The following is a 27,288-nucleotide window of genomic DNA, read 5'->3' as shown; positions in this document are numbered from 1 at the left end:
CTCACAGGGTGTCTGTTGTGGGGAGGGGAACGGAACAGAGACTGTAAGCCACTCAGACTCCTTCAGGTAGTGAAGGACGCGGTACAAATCCAATCTCTCTTCAGAAACATTTGTTCAAAAGACAAAACTCTGGTCCCTTTGAGGAATGGGGAAGAAGTCACTCTAAACTTGTCCTGCATTTCCCAGGCTTAATTAGTTTGGGGGGGGGGATCACTTTTGCCTGCTAGTGACAAAGTCACGTTACCCACCCATCTGCCATGTCATCGAAGAAATCATAGTGCCAAGGCAGCAGGAAGGAGTTACGAAACGTTACCAGTTTTGCCACTATAGATGTGTTTTTTTGAAATTTTTAGGGGAGGATCAAAGCTCAATAAAATAATAGGAAACCAGTGGGAGACCAAGAGGAGGCCCATGGCTTTTTATGCACCGTCATGGGTTTGTTTTTGTCCTTCTGCTCAGCAGTCGGGCAGCAGAGACCCCGGGCCCGCATGTAAGGTTTCTTCATGTCTTCGCGGCAGGAGATCAGGATGAGGGTGTGGCCAGGGATGGGGGGCACGTTGTGCCGCACGGCAAAGCCAACGGCTGTTTCCAGTGCCTGACGATACCGCTGCAGGGTGGCATGGCTGTAATTCCGTTTTCTGAAAAAGAAAGAGGGCTAAAAAGGCAAATGCGGTTTTGGGCTGTATCAACAGAGGTATAGTGTCCAGATCACGCGAAGTGATGGTATCGCTCTCTGCTCTGGCTAGACCTCACCTAGAGTATTGTGGAGAAGCCTCTTGAGAGTCCCTTGGACTGAAAGATCAAATCAGTCAATCCTAAAAGAAATCAACCCTGACTGTTCCCTGGAAGGCCAGATAATGAAACTGAAGCTCAAATACTTTGGCCACCCAATGAGAAGGGAGCACTCCCTGGAGAATAAGACCCTGATGCTGGGAAAGACTGAAGGTCAAAGAGGACGGGGACGGCAAAGGATGAGATGGTTAGACGGTGTCATAGATGCAACGAACATGAAATTGAGCAAACTTCAGAGGACAGCGGAAGACAGGAGGGCCTGGCAAGATCTTATCCATGGGGTCGCGAAGAGTCGGACTCAACTGTGCGACTGAACAGTTCAGTTTTGGGTGCCCCAATTTAAGAGGGATATAGTCAAGCTGGAACGTGTCCAGGGGAGGACAACGAAGATGGTGAGGGGTCTGGAGACCAAGTCCTGTGAGGAAAGGCTGAAGGAGCTGGGTATGTTTAGCCTGGAGAGGCGACAACTGAGAGGTGATATCAAGATATGACCATCTTCGAGTGCTTGAAGGGCTGCCGTAGAGAGCAGGGGTGGCCAAACTGGCTTAATGCAACAGCCATGCAGAATAAACGCCACTCGTCAGATGTCTGAGAGTCGCAAGACCCGAACAAATATGACACCCACGTTTTTATTGGAAATATGCACATTTGCTTTTATTAACATTAAATTAGACTGTGTGAAAGAGCTGCGTGCGGCTCCCGAGCTGCCGTTTGGCCACCCCTGATATAGAGGGTGGTACGGAGTTGCTTTCTGTTGCCCCAGAAGGTCAGACCAGAACCAAATGGGTTGAAATTAAATCGAAAGAGTTTTCGAATAAACATCAGTAAACATTAGGAAAAACTTCCTGACAGAGTGGTTCCTCGGGGGAACAGGCTTCCTCGGGAGGCGGTGGGCTCTCCTTCTTTGGAGGTTTTCAAGCAGAGGCTGGATGGCCCTCTGACAGCCATGCTGATTCTGTGAACTGAGGCAGATCATGAGGGGAAGGCCAGGAAGGGCTGCCTCAGTGCTTAGTTCTTGTGGCTCTTTCTTACACGCCCGGTGAACTGCTGATCACCACTTTGGGGTCAGGAAGCAGTTATTCTCCAGGCCGGGGATCCTGAAGGTTTTTTGTCATCTTCTGGGCATGGAACAGGCATCACTGGGTGTGTGTGTGGGGGAGAAGTATTTGTGGATTTCCTGCATTGTGTAGGGGGTCGGACTAGATGACTCTGGAGGACCCTTCCCACTCTATGATTCTATGAAAGATTTCTAAAAACCCACCACTGACCATCTGCTTTGGCTCATTGGCTGTGAAGCAGGGACCGTGCTTCCATTATGCACAAGGCTCTTGTGAATAACGTATTATCAGCTTGTGGAATTTACCGCCCCAAGAAAGTGCCCATTGCAGATGGATTTTTGAGAAAATCAGATGAATCCACAGAAGGACGGCAATGCTAGCTAAAAGAAGCCTCCATGTTCAAAGGCAATATGAGTTCCACGTGCAGGAGACTGACAGGGGATAGCTGTCTCTTGGTGCAAGTGCGGACGGGCTGCTCTTGAAAACAGGACGCTGGCCTAGAGTGACCTTTGATTGCTTTGGCTGAACTGATGAAGCTACCCCCATGCCATTAGTCTACCTAGCTGAGTCCTGCTGCCTCCAGTTTGGTGTCGTGGTTAAGTGCGCGGACTCTAATCTGGGAGAACCGGGTTTGAAACCCCACTCCTCCACTTGCACCTGCTGGATGACCTTGGGCAAGCCCTAGTTCTGGCACAGCTATTCTTGAAAAAAGAGCAGTTTCTGTCAGAGCTCTCTCAGCCCCACCTACCTCCCAGGGTGTCTGTTGTGGGGAGGGGAGGGGAAGGGAAAGGAGTTTGTAAGCTGCTCTGAGACTCCTTTGGTAGTGAAGGGCGGGGTACAATTCCAATTTCCTCCTCCTCCTTCAAATGGCTGCAGCTCTCCAGGGTCTTTCCCAATACTAACGACCTCAGGTGCCGGGAGATCAAAGATGGGACTGCCCAGAGGTGAAACATGTGACCTGCCACACACCTAAGCCCCTACGTGGGAATCCTCCCCTCCCCACTCCATCAGCTACCTGGACTTCAGCAGTTTCCTCTTCTCGCACTTCACCAGCTGGAAGATAACCGGGATTTCCATGCAGCGGCGTAAACCCTTACGGGTCCAACAGTTGTTCGTCACTCCTGGGATCAACACTCCAGCCTCCATCAGGATCTTTTTAACGATCTCTCCATTGGAAGGCAAGGGTTTCTCTGTTCAGCAAAAAAGATTCACGTTCAAGCCAGCCGGTGAGCCCACTGTCTGCCCCAACACCCTCGCAGCCACCTTTGTAAATAAACCCAAAGTTCCTTCACACCCGGATCATACTGCAAGCAGTCAAGCCACCCAACATCCAGTACATTTACATCCGGTTCCTTACTCTGAGCAGCTGAGAACAGCATGCCCATTTCTCCCAAAGCAGCTGAGGCTGAAAGAGGGCTGACAGGTCACAGGTCACCCACTGAGCTTCACAACCCAGAGGGGATCTCGTAGTACCACCTCTTCTCACAGCCTTTGCCTCTCACAAGCTCATCCACAGCCAACTTATCCCCTTCATCATCATCCTGTTCTCCCATTCTTGCCTCTGTTTCTCCCACTGCTCTGCTTCCTAAACACATGGTACTATGTTATTTCTTCAAAGCAACATTTACTGTCACACTTTAGACAGGAAGCATGTGTCATTCTGTAGGATGGTTAAAGATTCAAACCCGGCCCAATCCTCTATACTGCTAACAGGAGTACCCATCACATTATAGGAACAATCATCTATGATATTAGTGATTTATGGGCAGTATCTCATGTTTCGTCATATAATTCACTATCGGTGACTAAATTTCCTAGCTGTAGTGTCGCTGGAAGCCTGGGCCTCCTGGATTTGGTTGTTGATTTTGGCCATGACAAATTGTTCCCAGAGTTTATCATGCCACAAAGATAATGTGGGAGGACTAGATTTCCACAGGACGGCTATTGTTAATTTAGCCGTTGCTAGTAGTAGTGATGTGAGGTTTCTCTTGTCTTCCATCGTGGAGTCATCCCATTTATTCAGCAGTATCAGTTCAGGCGTGAAGGAGAGTCTTTGGTTGGTCATTTCCTGTATGCGCAAAGTTATCTCCTTCCAGAATTGGTTGATCCTTGGACAACTCCACCAACAGTGGATGTAGGAGCCTATCTGACCACATTTCTTCCAGCATGTGATGTCATTGGATTTGCTGATTTTGTTAAGTTGTTTTGGGGTTATGTACCATCTCGGTACGGTCCACAGCAACATATATGGGTGTTAAAGTCCCGAATACACATAAAAGGGAATCAGTAAATTAGAACCAATATGCACACCAAGGCTATGACTAGGGATCTCTCTGGTCAATTATGTTGATAATGTATACATTTTTGTAAGATGTAATGTACTGTGTTTGAGTTCATCCCTTCTTAGGCATTTGATTGTACTTGTATGTAAAAGAATAAAAAATGTATTTAAAAAAAGAAGACGATTCAAACCCGGGAGTATTGTCGATGTATTCATTAGATCATGCAGATTACGAATTTTGACGGCGGGCAACTCACGTCCTTTGTAGAATGGAGATACTCCCAAAACAATATGGCAATATGTCTCCATTCTGCCAAGGATACAAAAACTGGCCGCCATGTATATGTTAGTAACCTCTCTCTGTAACAACTTTTTAATACAGTTGATTGCTGAATATGGTTCTGTATGAATTTATACTTATTCAGCTTTGTTAAGCTTTTGTTGTTTATACTTGCTTGTAACTTCCCTCTGTAACAACTTTCCAATGCAGTTGATTGTTGTGTATGGTTCTATATGTATTTGTACTTAATCACACTTGTTAATAAAATTAATTTTAAAAAAACTGGCCGCCATCAAAATCCATAACCCATAGGTTACAGCAGTTATAGACATCATTGGTGGGAGTATAAATTTGTTAAAAACTTTCAGACCCAGGTTCTTCACCAAATAAAAGAAATCACAGGATATATTGTTCCATATCAGCCGGAACTACATTTTATCAGATTGTTGGCAAGGTATAAAAATCCCGGAACTGAGAAAAGACCTAATAACGACTTTATTGACAGCCGCCAAGTTGATTATTGCACATTATTGGAAAGATAAAAATTCATTAAAGATAAGCCAATGGTATGCCAAAGTGTGGGAAAACTACGCTTTGGACAAAATGAAGAAAGTGTTACGGATAGTGATGAGTTATCTTCTCAATCAGATGCTATAGTCGAATGGTTTCCTTTTCTAGAATTCTGTTTTCAAGATACCACTGTACTTCATGCTTCAATCCCATGTCAGTTCTATGACATTGTTCACATAACAGTTATTAGCCATGAGCTACATGAATAACCTAGCTTAGACAATTTTAGGAATAACCTGTGTACGTTTTGGTTGATTACAAAGGGATATGCTCTTTGTTTTAATTAAGTTAAAATAGTTAAACAAGGTTGTACTATTTCTAATAATGTACATACATCATATGTTTAGCTAATAGCTGTATTACAGTTCTAAGAAAATTAAAAAATTAAATCACAACCCACAGGTTCTAAGCAAACAAATTTAAACCACCCCCATGGAATTACATTTGCTGACAGACTATTTCCAACAACAAAGACACAGAAGCAGTTCACAGATGAAAATGATTTTTTTTAAAAAAGGAAAAACAACTATTGCAATCGTGGACATGCCAAGACACAGCAGCTCAGCAGAACTGACAAACCAACCACAGGTCACAGAACCAAAAAGAAGAAGCAAAAAAACTAAGAACCAGAGCTGCTTCCTCACAGGCCTGACAGGAAACAGCGGCCTTAACCTACGACTTTGGTTCTGTAGCCGAGCTGTTCCTTCGTCCCAGGGCCGGATTTAGACTTGCTGAGGCCTGAAGCTATACAGAACCCAGAGGCCCCCTACTGTTTTAAATTACATCAGCTGGTCTCAGAAAAATTTAAAATATATACACCTTTTTAATATTTGAAAATATATTGTCTTTTAATTTTTATTAAAAATAATAATAAAGGATGTGTTTACAAAAATCACAGAAATAATTACATAATTAAAGGGTTTTAAAATGACAAATAAGGCTCCAGCAGATTGCGAGGCCCTAAGCTGTAGCTTATTTAGCTTATGCGTAAATCCGGCACTGCAGTTTGTCCGCAGCTGGCCAACAGGGTTCGGAACCCGACACCTTCCCTTAAAAGACCTCCAGCAGGAGGTGGTGGGAGAGGCGCTTCTCTGCCAGACACCCTGGAGAGCCACTGGCAGTCTGAATACACAGGACTGAACTGGAGTGCGAGCCTCACTAGGGAGGGAGATCCAAAGCCTTCCGGCCACCACGGAGAAGGCCCCACAGTACATCAGGCACCGACTGCCTGGGCAGGTTCACACGGAAAGAGGTGATCCTTGAGATGTCCTGGCTCCGGAACACCAAGGCAGGGCTGACTCCATGTTTCGGAGGGCCCTTGGAAGGCAGAATCACAGAACCATAGAGCTGGAAGGGGCCACACAGACCATCTGGCCCAGCCCCCTTCCCAATGCAGGACCAGCCTAAAGCACCTCTGACGAATATCCGTCCAGCCTCTTCTTGAAAGCTCTCAGGGAAGGGAAGGGGCGCTCAGGGAAGGGGCGCTTACCACCTCCCTAGGCACACCTCCCTAGAGCCACTCTGACCATGAAAAAGTTTTTCCTACTATCCAGCCAATACCTTCCCTCCCACCACCAGCTCCCCCCCAACATTTTCTTTCCCACCCCAAGCACCTGTGTGCTCCCCACTTGGACTGGGAGTCCTTCTACCGCTTGCGAGCCCTCCCACTGCCTGTGCTCAATTGCCTGCACTCCCTGCACACACCCCTTCTCCAACTGCACCGGCGCCAGTGTATGCAGCTGGGAGAGCTGGTGCCATCGCCACCGGGAGTGCCCCCACCATGCACCACCCACATGCCCTTCTTTAATGATGCTGGGCAGTTGGGAGCACCGGTGGCGGGGGGAGCTGCGTGGGTGGGGGTCAGCAGCAGAGGACCCGACCTGGCACCTGCCTGACTTCAAGGTATGCTGATGCCAGCCCTGCGCTGAGGGATATGCAGAGGACAACACCGGCACTCTGAACTGGGCCCAGGAGCCAAACGAGCTTTGCCTCCCCTTGAGCAATTCTGAGCACGCAGGACAGCCGCATTGACGCAGGCCTCACCTTTGGGTTCAAGCTCTTTCTCCAGCTGCTGGATGACCTTGTAGGCAGCGAGGAATCGGAACGGGAGCTGCCTGCTGCGGATCACGGACTCCTGGGACAAAGAAAGGCAGGTGGGTTGGGAGGGGAAAGAGAGGCTAGAATGTCCCTCACTTGGGGGGGGGGGTGCAATTCGTGGCATCTGTAACGCTGCCTGCACGTGACCATGAGAGTGAATGTGAGCCATTCATTCCTATGGAAGAAAGTGATGGGACGACAAATGGAATCCACTGGGCTGGAAGCTCGGCTCGCCTCCCACCATGGCTGACCCCACTTGTCCTAACCAAGAATCCAGTTTTTGCCCCTTTCTCGGGCCACAGCTGGTAGCTCTTGTCCCACGGGATCCAATGGGAGCCCTTCAGAACTGAGCCCACCCCTGTCTGCATAGCTCCTCCCATTCATCTGCATAGGCCTCACCCTAGGCTCCACTTCCTGGTCACGTGACTGTGTGACGGAACCCTGGGGAGCAGACCTAATGCAGGCCTGTGTCTCTACCACACATTTAGAATCCACCATTCCTGAAACCGAGCCCAGATCACACCTTGTTCTCCAGACGACTCAGCAGGCGTCGGTGGTGCCTTTCGCTCACTCCGACCCGCAGGACGCTGCGAAGGTTACGCAGCATGGCCATGAAAGGCAGCTTCCCTGCATCTGTAAGGAAGATCACAGATTTTATTGGGTGTCTAGGATCGGGGGATGTCAAGCTTCACGAGAAGAAGTGAACTCTCGGGTACCGATCAGCTCTTCCCAGGCTTGAGCAGTGTTCCCCCGCTGGCTCAGCTCCCGCTCCCAAGTGCGTGGTCTCGGAAGTCTCATGCGGGTGCCGGCCAGTGCCGAGTCCCAGGGTCCCGGAAGGCGACTTCGGGAGAAGGTGTGCAAGTCTGAAGGGTACCTGCAGAGGGAGGCGGCACAAAAGGGCTTGGGTCAGGAGAGCACGCAAGGGGAACGGACGTCCACTGGATGGACCTCCAAGCCAAGTTCTCATGGGCTACCAGAGCCCGGCGGGGTTGTATAGCCGGTGGGGTTGATCTTTGCCTGTTCCAATAAAGCAGGGTTCCACAACAAGGTGCCCTTGCGCCCACCAACATCTTTCCTGGTGACCGCCAAGTGTATTTAGAAAGTGGGTGGGGCCAGGTGGGGCTCTTGCCTAGCAAGACTTCTGATTGGCCTGCGGAGAACTGGTCACTACGGGAGCAGCTATCAGCAGAGGAGGAGGAGGAGGAGGTTGGATTTATACCCCACTTTTCTCTACCTTAAGGAGTCTCAGAGCGACTTACAAACCCCTTTCCCTTCCCCTCCTCACAACAGACACCCTGTGAGGTAGGTGGGGCTGAGAGAGCTCTTTCGAGGACTGCCCTTGAGAGAACAGCTCTGAGAGAACTTGTGACTGGCCCGAGGTCACACCGGCAGCTGCATGTGGAGGAGGAGTGGAGAATCAAACCTGGTTCTCCCAGATTAGAGTCCGTGCGCTTAACCTCTACACCAAACAGCACAAGGACCTTCACTGTGTGCCTGACAGGAAGCTGCAACAACAGTTTTGTGGCTGGCTCCATGTTTGTCAGTGGCTGTTTTGCAGTTGCATCCAGCACACACTGTGTCAAGATTCCAAAGGTGCCTGCAGGCCGGAAAAGGTCGGGGACCCCTGCAGTAAATCATCTCCAGTCAGCGCACACAAGCGATGTCTTAAATCTCAGTATGTCCCCATGCTATGCTAATCTGAAACATTTCGATGGACTGAGGAGTCGTCACACGACTGAGATCAGCTCTTCCCAGCAATGTCAGGGGAACAGAACCACATTGTTCTTACGAGTGCAGTCAGAACGTCCGTGTGGGAGGGGGCAGCAATTAGAATATACTAAAGCAACCACCTTGGACCTGCCATGGAAATGTGGCAGCTTTAATTTAAAATTCAACACTAAAGCACTAGTCCTCATGGTTAGAGCAAAAGGCCCTTTTCTTTTAAAGCATGTGTGATAGAAATAAAGGTTTGGTGAACAGCAGCAGGTAAACAAGAAAGCTGCTGAGTCACATGACTGAGAGTGGTGGGGGCAAGATTGCTCGGAATTCTCAATGAGTGACAGTTAACAGTTAACAGCTGAGAGCTGACAGTTGACAGAGTCGGTTGGAGGAGAGTTAGCTGAAGAGCTCTTGAGAGGAAAGGAGCTTCTGGAGCTGAGTAAAACAGGACGCAAACAGTTTGAGGAAAACTGGGGCTGAATAACACTCCTAACTGGTACCCTCTTATGAGAGAGGAGAGTGAATGGAGAGGAGAAACAATATAACTCCTCAGTAGTCACAAAACACCATATACACTGCTCCAAGGGAACTTGTAAGGTGGTTATAGGAAGGACTAAGGGTCTGGAAGAGACTGGAACTGAGTAAAACAGGACGCAGGCAGTTTGAGGAAAACTGGGGCTGAATAACACTCCTAACTGGTACCCTCTAATGAGAGAGGAGAGTGAATGGAGAGGAGAAACAATATAACTCCTCAGTAGTCACAAAACACCATATACACTGCTCCAAGGGAACTTGTAAGGTGGTTATAGGAAGGACTAAGGGTCTGGAAGAGACTGGAAAAGCTGCAGTAGTCGCGCCAGTCAGTCTCAGAGAACCAGACGAATAAAGTCCAAAGGCTAACCACAGTCAGACACTGGAGAGTAGAATCACAAATGGTTTATGTGTACTAAAGACAATCTGTGAAAAAGCCTACAGCCTATGTTACTCCACAGTGAAGTATTTATTCTATACAGAAGTAAAATATCCCACCCCCCCTGTTGAGTTTTCTGTGAAATAAAGAACTGTGCTGTTTGCCTTTCACAAGCACTGGTGCCTGACTTTTTGATAAACATCTACATCTGGCAGTTGTCCTCAATCCGTCCACAAGAAATATAAACCCCGAAGAGACTAATTTTTAGTGTGAACTGAGCAGACCTAGAGAAAGTAAAGGTGATCAGTCACTTCAGAGTACATTCTCGGGATGCAGTATAAGTATATATATCAGGAGTCGTTTCCTGCAGGAGCGCACAGGAGCAGAGCTCCGACAGTAAATAGACCAGGGGGCGGGCACATGCAACAAGCCCCACCCCCTGCTCCCAGCAGCCCCTCAGTCAGAGCAAGAAGCAGCCAGGTAAGTTGCAGAGCCACACACACACACACACACACGGTCCAAAACAGTCCAGTGGCACCTTTAAGACCAAGTTTTATTCAGGGACAAGCTCTCCCTCCTCTGTGAGGACAGATCTGCACGTTCCCCCCCCCCCCAATAGCTAGCAATCCAAAACAGTCCAGTGGAGCCTGAGCGGTGGGTGTTGCCTTCTGACACACTTCCGGTGATGTCAGGGGGTGTGGCCTATGCAAATAAGTTATGCGAATGAGCTATGCGAATGAGCTCCTACACCTCTTTTTCTACGAAATGACCCCTGATATATATACAGGGACACCCCAACTCAGTCATGGCAACGGCCAGGAAGAGGCCGTTGTGTCATAGCATGCAGGGGCTGTGCCTGCTGAAGTCTGGCCATAAGGTGGGGTTTCACTCACTTGCGTCCCAGGAGACTCATCACATCCTGGGCCGGCTCAGAAATATGAAGGCGCCGGATCAAAGCCTTGAGAGAGAAAAGATTCCCGGGGGTTGCCACATGTTCCTTGGCTGACTCCAAGACTTTCTGATGCTGTAGGAAATGAATGAGAATGCAGACTAAGCAGGGCTATTTTGGGGCAGGAACACACAGGAACAGAGTTCCGGCTGGCTTCCAAGTTGGCCACGCCCAGCAGGAACTCATTAGCATAATAGGCCACACCCAACAGCAGAAACTCATTCGGATTGGCTACACTCGGGGTGTGTGGCCTAACATGCAAAGGAGTTCCTGCTACAAAAAAAGGCCCTGGGTTCTGACAACAAACAAGGTAAACAGAATAAGAAGCGAAAGGTGGGTGTGGCTGGATGAGCACACTTCTGGTAACATGGGGGTGTGGCCTGATATGCCAGTGAGCTGTGCTGTCAGGGGTGTGGCCTAATAGGCTAATGAGTTTCTGCTGTTGGGTGTGGCCGATTATGCTAATGAGTTCCTGCTGGGCTTTTTCCACAAAAAAAGCCCTGCTAAGAAGTATCCATGGGTCATGTCCAGAAGGCCCCAATACAAGTGAAAAGATGCTGAAAGAATATGCGTGTTTGACACCTCCCTCAGATGAGCCATGCTCCAAGTTACCCACAATGCCTCTCTCTCCTGCTTGGGGTTCGGAAGCAACCCCATCTCCTAGCACCCCTCTGGACAGAGAGGATTGATTCAGGTTTACACTCTGCTCGTGTCTCACAGACTCGCTCCAGAGTCTGTTGCATCTATCCTGCCGGGGCTCTCAAACTTGACCCCGATCAACCCGCAGTCATCGATTTGGCTCCCCAACCATGCCTACCTGCGTTCTCCCAGGTGGCACTCACCTTTTTTTCCAGAGCTGTCACCTTCTGCACAAAGTTCCTGTTGCGACCCAACACGTGCTTTCTCCAGTCATTCTGGCGTAGCGATCCCTGTTTCTTCTGAGAACACAACAATGGCTGGTGAATAATCTTCAGGGTCTCCAAACCCACCTGCCGCATCCTTAGCCCACCTTTCCTCCACTGAGATACTTTAATCCTCACAACACCCCTTTGAACAACAAATGTAGAGTCCAGTGGCAGCCTTGAAGACCAACAAAGGTTTATTTGAGGTATGGGCTTTTGTGTGCAAATCACACGTCATCAAATACACTTAGAACAGCAAAAAGGTTCAAACTTATAGCCGGCAAATTAACACGATGATGATCAAGATATGCAAAGTGACGCTAAATAACAAGTTAAGGTTATAAGGTCAACAGTTGTAAAGCAATGATGTAAGGGATGGTTTATTTAGCTTTGACAATTATTAATTGTTAATAGATATTAAAAATTAGACTAAGATGTAATACCAAATTATAGAAGGGTAAGTTACCTATAGATGTGTGTAAGGAAAATGAAAGGAGGAGGTGAACTTGATTTAAGAACTGAGCCGGAGGTTGGAGCACTGTGGGAAGCCGAATTGGGGGTAGGGGGAGGGAAGGATGTAGTGGTTTAAAACTGTGTGAAGTATATTTGATTATGTTTATTATATCCTAATAAAATGCTTATATTAAAAAAAAGTTGTAAAGCAATAAATATGTCAGGCTAGCAGAGAAATGTCTAAAGGTGTCTTTTCTAATTGTGGGAAGTGACTGGGAATCTTCATTCTCCCCTGTCAGGTGGGGAGGGCACTTGACCCCACACACCCCCTCCAAAGAATGCTGCTATGTCAGCAGACGTCCTAATATCCCTTGCATAGGTTCAGTATTCTGATATAATAGTCTAATAATTTGCTGGCTATAAGTTTGAACCTTTTTGCCATGCTAAGTGTATTTGATGAAGTGTGTGTGCACATGAAAGCTCACACCTTGAATAAACCTTTGTTGGTCTTCAAGGTGCCTGACTGGACTCTACATTTGTTGTACTGCTCCAGACCAACATGGCTGGATTTCACGCCCCTTTGAGTTAGGCTACTTTCCTGTACCAGCTGGGGATGTAAAAATTCCGGAAATTTTGAAGCTCAGGAAAACCCCCGGTTTTTTAATGGGTTTTTTTGGAAAAAAAACAGAAATTTTCGGAAAAATTGAAAGCTACATTAGCATTTCTTTTGTCTTTTCTAGACTGAAAATCATTCTGTTACTTTAGGAACATAAAATATGACTATGGACATTTTTACTTGGCATGAAATTATCACAACTAGCATATTAAAAATATAGTGTATCCAAACAATTATTACAAACAGAATACCCACCCACATGCAAAAACACAACTAAAACCTTTTTATTTTCTTCTGACAATCGCACCTCCTAAAGGAAGAAATGCATCTTGTTCTTGCATTGGAGAGTTCAGTTTGTAACCTAGGACTTGCGTGTCCTCAGTGCACAGAAATTAGATCAATCTGATACCATATATATATATTTTAGAAATGATTTGGAAAATATTTGAACACCTTGTCTTAAAATATTTTATTAATCATGTTAAAATAAAACGTTCCATAATCAATTTCTTTTCTTTTCTTTTTTCAATTTTTCCAATTTTTTGGAAAAAAACAAAAAAGCTTCAGGAAAAAAACTTTTTCCCCCGAATTTTCCCGGGGTTTTTCCGGGCCTTCACATCTCTACGAACCCAAGTTTCCCCACTTCTGTCCAATAGTGCGCATTGAGCATTTCAATACAGACACCACCACCACCCCAATTCTAACCTCCAGAAACCAAGGGAAGTGGAATTTCCATAACAACTGCTGCCATATTTTAAGACTGGTTCTACTAACAGCTGGAAGAACTACTAGATTGATTTTCCCCCTCATCTGATGGAACTTTGTATATCATCAGCTTGTTTCCCAAATCCATTTCACTCACCAGGCATTCTCGCTCCACTGTATAATGAAATTATTTCAGATGGAGGTCAGACCCACAGACTCTTTGTTCTCATGGTTCAAAATCCCCCTTTGCCTGCCTTCTCTCTTACTGTCTGTAGTCCAAAATCAAGCCTTTTTCTTCAAACTGGAATGACTGCTCCTCCGCCTAAAACCTACACTGCAGGCACGTCCCACTGCATAGCACTTTCCCCTGAGTAGTTAGAATATCCATGCATATTCCATAATTTCCTAGCTGCACAGCCAACGCATGCGGCAGGGAGAAAAGATGACATTTGTATCCCTTCAGCCTCTACCTAACGCCGCACAAGGGAGTCTCCAACAGAAGCTCACAGGCCCCCGACTGCACCTTCTTGGTCTTTGGCCGATGACGTTTTTTCCCACGGCTCTTCTGGGTGTTGTATTTGGCCAACTGGTATGCATCAAACTGCCGGAATTTGTCAGCCATTGCAGCACGGAGGCAGGAAGGCAAAGGGGCCAGAGTATCGGTCTTTGCTAGGCTCTGCAGAGGAGAGAAAGGGGAGGAAATGGTGCCCTCCGACCACAAGGAGGCAGCAAAGAGGGAGCTATGGTTCTTGAGTCAGCTGTGGAACTCCCTGCCCAAAGGCTCTGGACAAAGTCAACGCCTGAGCAGAGGAAGGGAAGGGAAGGGAAGGGAGGGAGGGAGGGGAAGGGAGGGGAAGGGGGGCGTCTCTCACCTGGTATAGCCGAGCCACCTCCATCCAGTCGGAGGGCAGCTGCACGGTGTGGCTGAAATAGCGGCGCAGGTGTGGACGGCAGGGCAGGAGGCGGGAAGACAGGGCCAGGAGAAAGTTAGCTGTGCTGCGGATGTTAAGTTCCTGGCGAGCATACAAGGCAGCCTGGGAAAAAGAGAGGAGGGAGGTGAGGGGCGGAGGAGGAGGAGGAGAAGAAGAAGAAGACTATCCCCAGAGCTCTGTAAGATTCTGAATTCAAAGATAAATAAATTCAAAGATAATAAATTCAAAGATAAATAAAGATGAGGAGGAGGAGGAGGGGATTGGATTTATACCCCACCCTTCACTTGGAGTCTCAGAGTGGCTCACACACTCCCTTCCCTTCCCCTCCCCACAACAGACACCCTGTGAGGTAGAAACTGCTCTTTTTCAAGAACACCTCTGAAAGAACTATGGCTTCCCCAAGGTCATCCAGCAGCTGCGAGTGGAGGAGCGGGGAATCGAACCCGGTTCTCCCAGATTAGAGTCCGTACACTTAACCACGACACCAAACTTACAAAGGGGGGGGGGGGGAGGAGAAGAAGAAAAAGATAATAGATAGATAGATGGACGGGATGGACGGGATGGACGGACGACAGACGACAGACGACAGACGACAGACGACAGACGACAGACGACAGACCGATAGATAGATGATAGATAGATAGATAGATAGATAGATAGATAGATAGATAGATAGATAGATAGATAGATAGATAGATAGATAGATAGATAGATAGATAGACGGACCCAGCATCGAATCTAAGGATAAGGGCACATTTCCAAAACTGCTGGTTCAATTTGAATATCCTTATTGCAATTTCCTCCTTGACAGAAACAAACCCGAACCCTTATTCTCATACTAGTCTCTTTCCTCACCCCAAATATTTTCTTTCAAAATTAACACTCCCCCCCAAAAAAACACTGATGTTATGTAGAAAGCGGCGGGGGCCATAACTTTTTAAAGAGCCCCTAAGGACAGCTGGGGGAGCCAGAATGACCTCTCGTGCAAGAGGTGGAATTTGCCCCTATGAGTCCAAGGCTACCACCCCGGGGCTCAGGGAGGCAAAGGAACGTTTTTCCCCTCCCCCCCACGCGGGCGTCGCAGCTGCCATGGAGAACGGCGGCGGCCATAACTTTTTAAAGAGCCCCTCCTGAGAGCTGGGGGAGCCAGAATGACAACTCGCATGTGATGTCCACTCGGACATCACACGCGAAAGGTGGAATTTGCCCCTACGAGTCCAAGGCAAAGGAACGTTTCGCCCCGCCCCGCCCCCCATGTGGGGCGTCGCAGCTGCGGCCATAACTTTTTAAAGAGCCCCTCCTGAGAGCTGGGGGAGCCAGAATGACCTCTCGTGCAAGAGGTGGAATTTGCCCCTATGAGTCCAAGGCCACCCCCCTGGGGCTCAGTGAGGCCAGGGAACATTTTGCCTCACCCCTCCCCCGGCCCGGGCATCGCAGCTGCCGCTGAGAACAGCGGCAGCGGTGGCCACAACTTTTTAAAGAGCCCCTCCTGAGAGCTGGGGGAGCCAGAATGACCTCTTTAAAAAGCGTTGCCACTCGGACATCACACGCGAGAGGTGGAATTTGCCCCTACGAGTCCAAGGCCACCACCCCTGGGGCTCAGGGAGGCAAGGGAACGTTTCGCCCCTCACCTCCCGCGCAGGCATCGCAGCTGCCGTGGAGAACAGCGGCGGCAGCCATAACTCTTTAAAGAGCCCCTCCTGAGAGCTGGGGGAGCCAGAATGACCTCTTCCTTGTGATGTCCGAGCGGCAATGCCTGCTCGGACATCACAGGTGAGAGGTGGAATTTGCCTGTACGAGTCCAAGACCACCCCCGTTTCGCCCCCCCCCACTGTGTCCCAACTGATGGCTGGTGGGAGCAGGGGGCAGGGCTTATATGCTCGCCCCCTGGGCTCCTGACTGGCGGAGCGGTGGTCTGGTGCGCTCCGGCAGGAACCGAGGCCTGCCTCTACAGAATGTTAGTTTATCAGCTGACAGGGAATGAATCCCCCCATTCCAGATTTACCACCCCTAAAACATCTGCTTTAAACAAGGAGTCCATCTTTTATCAAAGTTTGTTCCTAGCCCTCTGGGTCACAAAACAGAAGAAAGATTCCCACAACGAACTACTTTGAAATGCAAGTAGAAAGAAGAACCCGTTACATGAAATGGCCCCCCCCCCCCCCCACCGGCAACAGCTTCCCAGTTCCGGATATAACAAGATTTTTTAAGGGACCAGTACTCAGAAGCCTTGTCAAACAGCTGACAGAGGCAGAAATAGTGATAAGAAAGACAACAAACCCTAATTTCAACCTGCAGTGTGGGTCTTCTCTATTGCCAGACCAAAAGGGTTTTTTTTCAAAATGTTCATAAGAGGGGTAACTTTCAAAATCAGAGAACAAACCTTCTGAGCATCTGTGCAATAAAGAGCATCCACAAAATTATCCCTTCATAAAATGCTCTCTTGAGCTACCATACAATAGTCAATAGACTACACAAAGGAGCTCATCTTAGACAAAGACTTGTTTATAAATATCTGAAACACAACTGCTAACAGTTGGAAGAAAATCAGCCATGCATTTAGCAAAAAACAAAAAAAGTGCTGAGAGAATATGCAAGTTTGACACATCCCTCAGGTCTACACGGGCCCATCGTCCCAAGTTACCCACAATGCCTCCCTCTTCCACTGGGGGGGTTTGGAACCAACCCTGCCTCCCAGCATCCCTTCTGTACCTTGAGGATGAATTCAGGTTCACACTCTGCTAGCTTCTCACACACTCTTATAGCTTCTCACACACTCTTTCCAGAGCCTCTTGCATCTGTCCTGCAGAGCTCCCAAATGTGGAACCTTCTACCAACGAACAGCAAACCAGGTTCAACAACATCAGCTGTAAAGGGGGGGGAAGGTGGAAGACATGTTAGAAAGAGATCTATGGAACTGGGGAGGGCGGTTCTAATTCACTGGGTTACAATCCCTGACCACCCTCACAGCGGCTCTGCTCAGACATTACGCCCAATCGTTCATTGGCTACCCATGAGGCTCCAAACCGTCATTTGCAAATGAACTGGCAAGCCAGTCTTGCCTGACTTGCCTTCCCTTACCATCTGCTTAGCCATACAGCCTCTGGAGCAGAGAAACATCTGTAGCCCCTGCTTATCAATTCAGCTGTCATGCCAAACTACTAACAGGGCAAACCATGTCTTGCAAACTCTATTTGTTTTGGCACACAATGGATAAACACATGGATAAAGATATGGAGCAGAGATCCATCAGTGGCTATTAGCCATGAGGTATAGAGGGAATATAGACGGAGCTGCAGTGGCTCAAGTGGTTAAGACGCTGAACTGCAGGCTGTGGAAGGTCGGTAGTTCAGCAGCTCAAGACCAGGGTTGCCGCATGACGGAGTGAGCTCCCGTCTCTAGTCCCAGCTCCTGCCAACCTAGCAGTTCGAAAGCAAGACATTGCAAGTAGATAAATAGGTACCACTTCAGTGGGAAGGGAACAGCGTTCCGTGCACCTTGGTGTTTAGTCATGCCGGCCACATGACCACGGAAACGTCTTCGGACAGCGCTGGCTCTTCGGCTTTGAAACAGAGATGAGCACCGCAACCCTAGAGTCGGATTCGACTGGCTTTCGAGCAAGGGAACCTTTACCTTTTTATAGAGGGAATACTATGTCTGGGACAGTAATGCTCTGTATTCTGGGAGGGCTTCTGGAGTTCTGGCCCCGCTGGTGGACCTCCTGATGGTTCTGGCCACTGTGTGACACAGAGTGTTGGACCAGACGGGCCGCTGGCTGGATCCAACATGGCTTCTCTTATGTTCTTTTGTTCACGGATTGTCAACTTCAGACATAGTTTCAAACAAGTTAAATTTCCTGGAGAAGGGGTTCTCAATGTGGTGCCCATGGGTGCTGCGGCGCCAACCAACACCTTTCCGCATGCCCACCAGTTGTTTCTAGAAAGTGGGTGGGGTCAGGCAAAGCTCCTCCCCAGCAGGGCTACCAATTGGCCACTGCAGATCTGACTGGCTGTGCAGATTAAAATAACGTTCTGGCAGCAGCTGCCACCACAGTGTTGGTTTTATTCTCTCTCACTCCGCTTTCCAAAATTCCCGCTCTTCTCCCCAGAACTTGCACTTCCTCTGTGTGTCTGCCTCCACTTCCTGTGGCAGCCATTTTGAGATTGTGCCCACCACCCCACATCAGAATTCCAAAGTTGCCCACAAGCTCAAGAAAAGGCTGGGGACACCCACTCTAGAGGGCCAACAAAGAGGACACAGAGGACAAGGCCTTCCCCGGATGTCGCCTCCTAGCATTGGGCTTTAGAAATTTCCTGCCTCCGAATGTGGCGGTTCCCATTCGTTACCATGACTAGTAGCCATTGATGGACCTCTCCTCCAAGAATCCGTCTAAACCCCTTGGCCAAAACTGCCACCACCAGCAGTGAATTCCACAATTTAATTACTCATTGAGTAAAGAAGGGTTTCCTTTAGCCTGAACACGGGTTCTGGATTGATGTCTGAACAGAGTCAGAGTAAGATAAACCCGAAGGTTCCAAGTAGTGCTCCCTCTAAGCTGAGTTAGTGTGAGCTAGCTCACAGTTTTTTACCTTCCAGCTCACGGATTTTTGTCTCAGCTCAGGAAGGAGCAAACTAATTTATGCAGCAGCCAAATGGCTCACTCACAATTTTAAAGCCAGTAGCTCACAACGTAGAATTTTTGCTCACAAGACTCCATACCTTAGAGGGAGCATTAGTCCCAGGTAACGAATAATCCAGAGAAAGGAAGGCAGGAGGTCTACGGTTCACCCTCCCCGTCCCAACATTATCCCATTAAATTGCCTCAGGATGAGAATAAAGCCAGGAACCTGGTTCCCTTGAGACCCCACACCACAGAAAAGCATGAGGCCTGCTCACTGAGCGGCATATATAATTTAGTTTCATGGAGGGCAAAATATGGACACGAGGTCGGGCTGTCATTTAAAAAAATAGCACTTTTCAAAATCAGCAAGTTCTTAGTCCTTAGGGGATACAATGAAATTTATTTACCTGCTTCATTTACAGTCCACCTTTCTGGCTAAGAATGTGCGCAGAAGAGTATGGGCAATGGCTCCTGAGATCTCCAAAGACAGACTGGTGGCTGAATAAGGGCCGTACTACACATACGGGTTTTTAATGAGCTCGGTTACCTGCAGCCACACAGCAGCTGCAGGGAATGGCTTTCACGAAATAAAGGAGACTCCAAATGGGCTTGGAACACTGGGGGGGGCCTCCTCCCACCTCCCTCTCCAAGCCCCTCCCACCTTCCTCCCCAATCCATTTTCCCATGCGTAAACACCCCAGGGTTTCCCCATTTCTGCTGCTCCACAATCACAAAATACTCCACACAGAGCGGCGAAAACAGGGAAATCTCTCTCTCTGCCAGCGCCATTCCCGGACCCGACTTGTTCAAAACCCGAATGTGTATTTTGGCCCTAAGAGGTCCAAGAATACATTCTTTTGCCCTGTGTTGCTTCTTTCCTGTGCCCACGACCAACGAAACCAAAATAAAGCCATGCCAATTAAAAATTATGCAAAATAAGAACAATCACGCAAGTCTCAATGTGCAGCATGAGTTCAAAGGACTGAGCTATTCTTGGCACAGGGTTCAGATGAGCTCATGTCGTTTTCTCCTTGTACACATTGCCCTGCTTAGAAAGTATCCCGTGTTTGCAGCCGTATGGTCTAGAAATCAATTTTTTTTTAAATGAAAGCCAACATTCTTGGGATACTAAATTGTGTACCAATTCTGCATCTATAAGCAAAACTCCAGGCACTGGCCTCGTTCAAACCCAATAGTCCATTACTGAATACAGGAACATGTGAATCTGCCTTAGACTGAATCAGACCCTCGGTCCATCCAAGTTGGTCCAGTCTCCTCAGATTGGCAGCGGCCCTCCAGGGTCTCAGGTAGAGAGAGATCTTTTGCATCACCCACGGCCTGGTCCTTTCAACTGGAGATTGGAGGGATTGAACCTGGGAAGTTCTGCATGCCAAGCAGATGCTCTACCACTGAGCCACAGAGGCCCATTCCCCTCCGCTGTCGGATCGGGCCCCGGGGGGAACTCCGCCCCAACGTGCACGTCACCAGGAAGTGGCGCGCTCCGTGATCGGCCCGGGAGTCCCCCGCTGCAGAGGAAGGTAACACTTGGCAACCCTAGCCACAGCCCCTCCCCCACCTTGCCACCTTCCTTACCTTGTGCATTCTCACTTCCTGCTCTTGGCTGTCCACTGTCATCTCGTGGTCAAAGGAGTCTCTCTCGGTTGGCTGTTCTTTCAGCGCATCCTCGGGAACTGTCAGGACGTATGCTGGCATCACGCCGGCTGAGTCTACCTTGTCCCCCTCTCCCTCGGCCTGCAAAGATAGAAAATGAACGGACTCTTAGCCAAAGCCAAAATGAATTTATCAGCACCCCCCAGGGTTACCTACAGGTTCAATTCACTGGGGAAATTTTGCACAGCCATGACAGTTTAATATAATGAGGACAATGACATGCACCCCGGTCTAGTCTAATGTGGCCATTGCCCCAGTAATGACTTTGAGTACCTGGGACTTTTCTGTTTTGGTTCCACAGGACAAATGGGACTTTTTACACTTCTGGAACTTCTGCAGGACAACTCCCCTGGCAGATCATGCCCTGAATTAAGCATATGAAGCTGCCTCAAATAAATCAGACGATTAGTGTAACTAACTCAGCACTGCTTGCTCCAGTTCTGCAGGATCTCAGATAGACGAAGGTCTTCCTTCAATTCCTTAACTTAACTTGGGACTTTCTACTTGCACGGCACATTATCTGACACTGAACCAGAACCCTTTTCTGAAGTGTGTCGGGCAACACCACATCCCACCTAAAACTCCACTGCCACCACCAATGCAGCTGTGTTTGCTTAAATATTTTTTTTAAACTTTTGGTTCGAAGATCTCCCTAGTCTAACCCCAAGATGCCTAAAAACAGACTGTCCTCTAAGTAGGGTTGCCAGCCTCCAGGTGGGGCCTGGGGATCTCCCGCTTTTACCACTGATCCCCAGCCGACAGAGATCAGCTCCCCTGGAGAAAATGGCTGCTTTGAAGGGTGGACTCTATGGCATTGTATTATGCTGAGGCCCCTCCCCTCCCCAAACCGCACCCTCTCCTGGCTCCATCCCCAAAGTCTCCAGGTATTTTCCAACCCAGACTTGGCAACCCTACCTCTAAGGCTGCTTTAAGCAGATCTTGAAGACTTGCCCTATGGCCACCGCTGACCCACCATACAATTAGTTCACCAAAAAAGGATACGCCATGTCATGATCTGGGCTGCGCAAGTAAAGGCCTAGCAGGCCCAGGGAGCCTGAGTAGCAGTGGGAGGAGGCCAGGCCTACAACTCCCAGAAGTCCCTGAGTGGTTTTGGCGCCAATTTTAGCCTATCACAGAGAAAGGGGACTTATAATAAAAGAGCTGGTACAGGAGAAGAGCTGTTCTTTCTTCCAAGAGAGCAGGGCCAGAGGGAAGGCTGCTGCTGGCCCAACTGAGACAGTGAACTAGGGACTGTGAGTCTAGTCACATTTGGGCATTTGGTTTCTTTTCTCTTCACCCACTTATTACTATTGTTCTTGCACCTTGTTTATTCCCATATCTGACTGACCTCCTGTAAAAATAAACCTTTTATTTGTTGTTTACTCTGCCTGGTCCTCATGCCTATTATTTGGCCAAATAAGAGAGGTCTGAAGGTCTTGGGAGGGTGCTCTGGGCCTTCTCAAGGGATCCTAAAACCAGAGTGGTGGCAGCATCAGGTGACACCCCACCTGAGCCTTGACACCCCACCTTTCCAGTTCCTGCATCAAGCTGTAGCCGACTTATGTCAACCACCTTGGGTTTTCAAGGCAAGAGACATTCAGAAGTGGTTTGCCGTTGCTTTCCTCTGCATACTCAGTGACCCAGGACTTCCTCGGTGGTCTCCCATCCCAATGGCGCTGCTTGGCTTCTGAGGTCTGATGAGGCAGGGATGGCCTGGGCCATCCAGGTCAGGGCAGGTTAGATATCACAAAAAGGCCTAAACCAACCTGAGAAATCACAGGAAATCCAATTTGCAGGATCATACCCTAAAAATACACATCTAAACTGTCCCATCAGGATCGCAGGGACAAATGTCCAGCCAATGGACAAAACCAAAACTACATTAAAAAGCAAGCATGAGCCCTCTGAAGTGCCATTTTTCACAAACCCTTTGAAAGACTACTTCAAAGTTCTTCAAACAGAGAGCATTTGACTCTTTACAGAAAATGCACGTAACATCCAAGTTGAGGGAAAGAATAACAGGGACTGCTGCGAAGATCTAGGTGAGTGCCCAGGCTCACTGCGGGAGAAAAGATCCTTCAGGTATGTGGACCCCAGTTGTGAAGGTCTTACAGGTAAGAACCAGCACCTAGAACTGAATCCAAAATCAATTTGGAAGCTAACACAACAAGGGAGTCGTTACCGGCTAAATATCAGGAGAAATTCCTAACTGTAAGAGTGGTTGAGAAGTGGAACAGACTGCATCGGGAGGTGGTGGATGCTCCTTCGCTGGACATTTTTAAGCAGAGGCTGGACGACCATCTTTCGGGTATGTTGTAGGGCTGTCTTTCAGCTACGCTCCTGCAGAGTGCAGGGGGTTGGACTAGATGTCCTGCAAGGTCCCTTCCAACTCTAACATTCTATGATTCTATGATTCCTTCAACACTAACGTAGTGTCCCCAGAATCTATAAGCAGGTGAGCTACCACATTTTGGTACTAGTGAAATCTTCCAAGTGGACTTCAAGGGGAGCCCTACTTACAGCTCGTTATCATATTCTAACCAAGAAGTTATGATAGCCTGGATTAGCGTGGCTGAAATAAGATTAATTTAGAAAGGAGGATCGTTTTCAAGATATAACTTGGGGGAGGGGAGACATTCTTTCCTTATCAGCCCCCAAAGTGCTTCTCAAAAAGTAAGGAAGGATCGTAAAGAGTCCCGAGGATTCTCATGTGGTCACTTAGTGATCGCCCAATGCCACCCATGATAAGCAAGTCAGTCCCCTGTATGGGACCAACTTTTCCGAGCAGAATGACCTCCAAATCATCTGGATTTAGCTTCAACATGTGCTTCTCCCTCCATTTGATAACAGCAACCATACATTGGTTTAGGACAGCCATAGCCATGTCTGTTTATTTAGTTTCTAAGTTAAAAACACAAGAGCTGGGTGCCACCGGTATGTCAATGACACCAAACTCTAGAGCTACAGTTGAGCCATTTAACAGCTTCCTATATATATATTAAAAAGCACAGAGCAACTGTACTTTTTAAAGCACATATTTAAAGTCTAAAGTATGGGATTCTACATCTCCAAGAGGAATCCTCCGAGTCCACCTGAATAAACAAAAATGACCCAAACCGTCAAAGGATTGTGCCAGAAACTCTGCACCTGACTTTACAAATGATGTAACCGCACATCATGGCCTACTACGTCAAAGGCCACAAACAGATCTCAGAATGAGAAAAGATGTGTCTCCATATCCAAATGAAGTTCATCCACCTGTGCAACCAGTGGTGTTTCTGTCCCATGACCGGGCCTGAAGCCAGATGGAAATGAGGCAAGGCTAAAAGGGACATTCAGGTATCCCTGTGTTTGCTCTGCCACACCCACTCCATAACCAGGCCCGTAAAAGGAGGATTATATAACTGGCTAGCCTATCCCTAGCCGCAGAGGATATTTTAAGTCGTGGCCCAATCACAGCACACTTCAAAGATTCTTGGAAATTAATGTATTAATTACCTTAGCCAGTAGTTAATTAATAAATTACCCTGGCCTGATCCCTTTCCAAGAACATTTAAGGAGCCATGGAGGGCAAGAAAGGGGCCTTCAAGACCCCGAGGAATAGGGAATAGCGGCCTCCAGGTGGGGCCTGGGGATCCCCTGGAATTATAGCTCATCTGCAGGCTACAGAGATCAGTTCCCCTGGAGAAAAGGGAGGCTTTGGAGGGGGGGCTCTATGGCGTTGTACCTCACTGAGGTCCCTGTTCTCCCCAGGCTCCATCTCCACATCTCCAGGAGTCCCCCAAAATAGATCCGGGAAATCTACCTCTCCATCCTCCGCTGGTAGCCATGGGGGACCTGGCACCACCGTCGACCCCAACCACATTAGCTAGAGAATGATCATTGAAACTATCTGTAGAACCCTGAGAAGAAGGTTCTTCCAACGCCTCTTTGAGGCACGGCACACTTTGGGGTTGTTTTCCTGACGAGGAAGGGCTGTTGAGTTCAGAATATCTGGAAACAGGAGAGGATTCTTGGCTGAGGAGGTAAATGAAAAACAAAATATCTTTCTCAGGCTTTCCCCCCCAGAAATGACACTGTTGACCTTCTACCAGGGAGATCAATGATCCACTATGACACATACAATGTTTAAACTGTGGATGGTAACAACTGCTGGAAATTTTGTGCTTTTATCTTCAATCCATTTGAGACCTTCAGCTACCCAGATTATAAACCAATTATTTGTGAACTACATTTTTTGAGGAATCCATCCTTAAATACTTCTGCTTCTACTACTGGTTGTTTGTATATATTGAACATAGATATATGTGGGTAGTAGCAGATAATTTATAACATTTAGTATCCTCCTCTCTCCCTGCATTCAGATTGTTCTGTATAAAGTAACAAGGCATTTCATGTAATGGTTTTGTATCTTGTTTTTATATGAAGTGTGGAAGTGAAACAGCTTTCCCATAAGCAATTCAGACTCAGTGCTCAGACCAACAGAATGCAACTGATCCCGGCCCACTTGTTGCTTTATGCCACCAGTATCATTAAATGCAACACTTAGCATAAGCCCAAACTGGACCAAGTAAGAGGGGGATTATTATCAGCAAACTATCTAGCAAAAACATCATGGCAACTGACCAGACCATTTTCTTCTATACAGTCAGGGTTCACACTTAACAGTGCCCATAACATCCTTAAATAATTCTGCTGAGTGAAGATTGATGCACTGGAGGTGGTGAAGAAAGTTGTCTTCACTGCTCCGCAGACTTGCAGAAGCAGAGCGTTCTGTCCATTTCAGCACAAGTCTTCCACACCAACAATACTCCGTTCATTTCCCTTCTCATTTCCTTGTTTACTAGGAAATTGAAGGACACAAAGCAGAGAATCTACCAGAAAGGAGGAAAAGACCACGGGGAACAACTTTGTCTATAGCTCCCTGAAGAACACCCTCCCATGCTACTGCTGTAGCCCCAAGACAGTCAATGCTGAGACTTTAAAAAATCCCTCAGGGAATTTAGGAAGTCACTTGGGACTCCTAACTGGTCTGCCATCCCTGGGCAAGGGAAATACCAAAGTCGACAGCATCAGATACTTATTTGACCATGTCAAAGGATGCTTATTCAGCCCTTCAAATCAGATTGCCAGAAATCTCCTTAGTAGTACCAGAAAAGTAAACCCAGTGAATGACCTCTGACGTGTGTTGGGCTCAATACGACTTGCGAGACAATCTCGTAGTTGCAACAGAGGTTATGAACTCATTAGCATGATCAGACAAGGTGGGCAAAGCACGGTTGTTGAAATCTCATTAGCTACCAGCCTAAGCATCCTCAACAAAAAGTCTGAGACTTCAGCTACCAGGGTACTCATGGGTAAACCCTGTTAAGATCCATAACTTGTCTCTGGGACCCAACACAATGTACGTGCAATCAAAGCCAACCTGCTAACTGATGTGGTCTTTCTCCTGCAAAAGGAGAAGACTCATCGAATTCCCTTTCCCTGTGCCCCAGTTCAGGGTTGATGAAGGTCGTGTACCAGCAGGGACACACTGAGACAACCCACAAGATCACATGAAGTATCCCCTGCCAGGTTTCAGTCACACATGCCAGGCCTGTGCCCTCTTTGTGTATTCATTAGATCTTCTTATCTACAGACCTGGCATTATTCAATAGGAAGGCAGACCTGGGAACACAAGAAGTCCCTTCATACACGAGCCCAGGAGTGGGACAGAAATTGTACGGCACCTCTACATGTCCCCTCTCGTCCTTCAACATTAAAAATCCCACTCCCATACCTGAACACCATCCACATGGCACCTGACACACCCTGCTTGCTCTCCTCATACCACTGCAGAGATAAACAAAACAGTGGAGGTGAATAACACCCTCAATTATACCATACTAGCAATAAAGCCCGTTGTGAAAGCAATACAACGGGATCTAGAAAGAGGCTCTGGGGCAGTGCTCTGGCTTTGGGCAAACAGTGTCAATTTGCTGTGGTGACCTTAGCAGGGTATAATGACAGAGTCCACTGTTTTCTCCAGAGGAACTGATCTCTGCTACCTGAAGAGCAGTTGTAATTGTGAGTAATCTGTAGCCCTCACCTGGAGATTGGCAACAATTGTTACCCAGGACAAAATGGCTGGTTTGGAGGGTGGAGTCTATGGCATTCTACCTGTCTGAGGTCCCACCCCTCTGCAAACCCCACCCTCTCCAGGCTCCACCCCTCAAATCCCCAGGAATTTGTCAGGATGCAGTTGGCAACCCCATCTCCTTCCCAGGTAGCCATCAACCTACCATTATCTGCCCCTTTGACTTCAGCTGACTTCTGCCCTCCCTTCTGCAGAACAGTTGTAATACTGAGTGCTCTCCAGCCCTCACCTGGAGATTGGCAACAATGGTTCCCTATGTGGGACTGACTGGTTTGGAGGGTGGAGTCTATGGCAGTGTACCTGTCTGAGGTCCCACCCCTCCTCAAACCTCACCCTCTTCAGGCTCCATCCCTCAAGTCTCCAGGAATTTCCCATCTGGAGTTGGCAACCCTATCAGGATTGGCCCCAATGTGGTTTCTCCCAAAGGCCAAAGTAGGTGACAGGACCAAGCTTAGTTGCCTACCAACAGGCACTGAGGGGAATGTAGGGTTGCCAGCTCTAAGGAGGGAAATACCTGGAGGTTTTGGGGGTGGATTCTGTAGAGGGCCGGGCAACGGAGGCATCGGCCTTCCGTCGCCCGCCTTGCCCCCCCAATC

The 27,288-nt window shown here is 48.0% G+C and overlaps 2 protein-coding genes across 2 annotated transcripts in view; both read right to left on the bottom strand.

The window, feature by feature from the left end:
- Positions 1-17,360, bottom strand: part of LOC107116170 (telomerase protein component 1-like) — a 62,151-nt gene extending 44,791 nt beyond the window's left edge. The window contains 12 exon segments of the mRNA XM_015418042.1: positions 428-638; positions 2,866-3,040; positions 7,025-7,115; positions 7,602-7,711; positions 7,795-7,952; positions 10,601-10,731; positions 11,499-11,594; positions 13,856-14,008; positions 14,205-14,366; positions 16,977-17,045; positions 17,048-17,131; positions 17,346-17,360. Coding sequence (XP_015273528.1) covers positions 428-638; positions 2,866-3,040; positions 7,025-7,115; positions 7,602-7,711; positions 7,795-7,952; positions 10,601-10,731; positions 11,499-11,594; positions 13,856-14,008; positions 14,205-14,366; positions 16,977-17,045; positions 17,048-17,131; positions 17,346-17,360 — 1,455 coding nt within the window.
- Positions 17,361-18,074: 714 nt separating this feature from the next.
- The window catches only part of LOC107116169, a 17,401-nt gene continuing 8,187 nt past the window's right edge, over positions 18,075-27,288 (bottom strand). The window contains exons 4-5 of the mRNA XM_015418041.1: positions 20,479-20,637; positions 18,075-18,200 (exon numbers count right to left, since the gene is read on the bottom strand). Coding sequence (XP_015273527.1) covers positions 18,075-18,200; positions 20,479-20,637 — 285 coding nt within the window. The remainder of the gene's footprint in view (positions 18,201-20,478; positions 20,638-27,288) is intronic.

This window comes from Gekko japonicus, unplaced genomic scaffold (genome assembly GCF_001447785.1).
Source record: "Gekko japonicus isolate JY-2015 unplaced genomic scaffold, Gekko_japonicus_V1.1 scaffold1305, whole genome shotgun sequence".
NCBI lineage: Eukaryota > Metazoa > Chordata > Lepidosauria > Squamata > Gekkonidae > Gekko > Gekko japonicus.
Note: the sequence above shows the minus strand (reverse complement) of the source record. Positions and strands in the feature narration are given on the sequence as shown.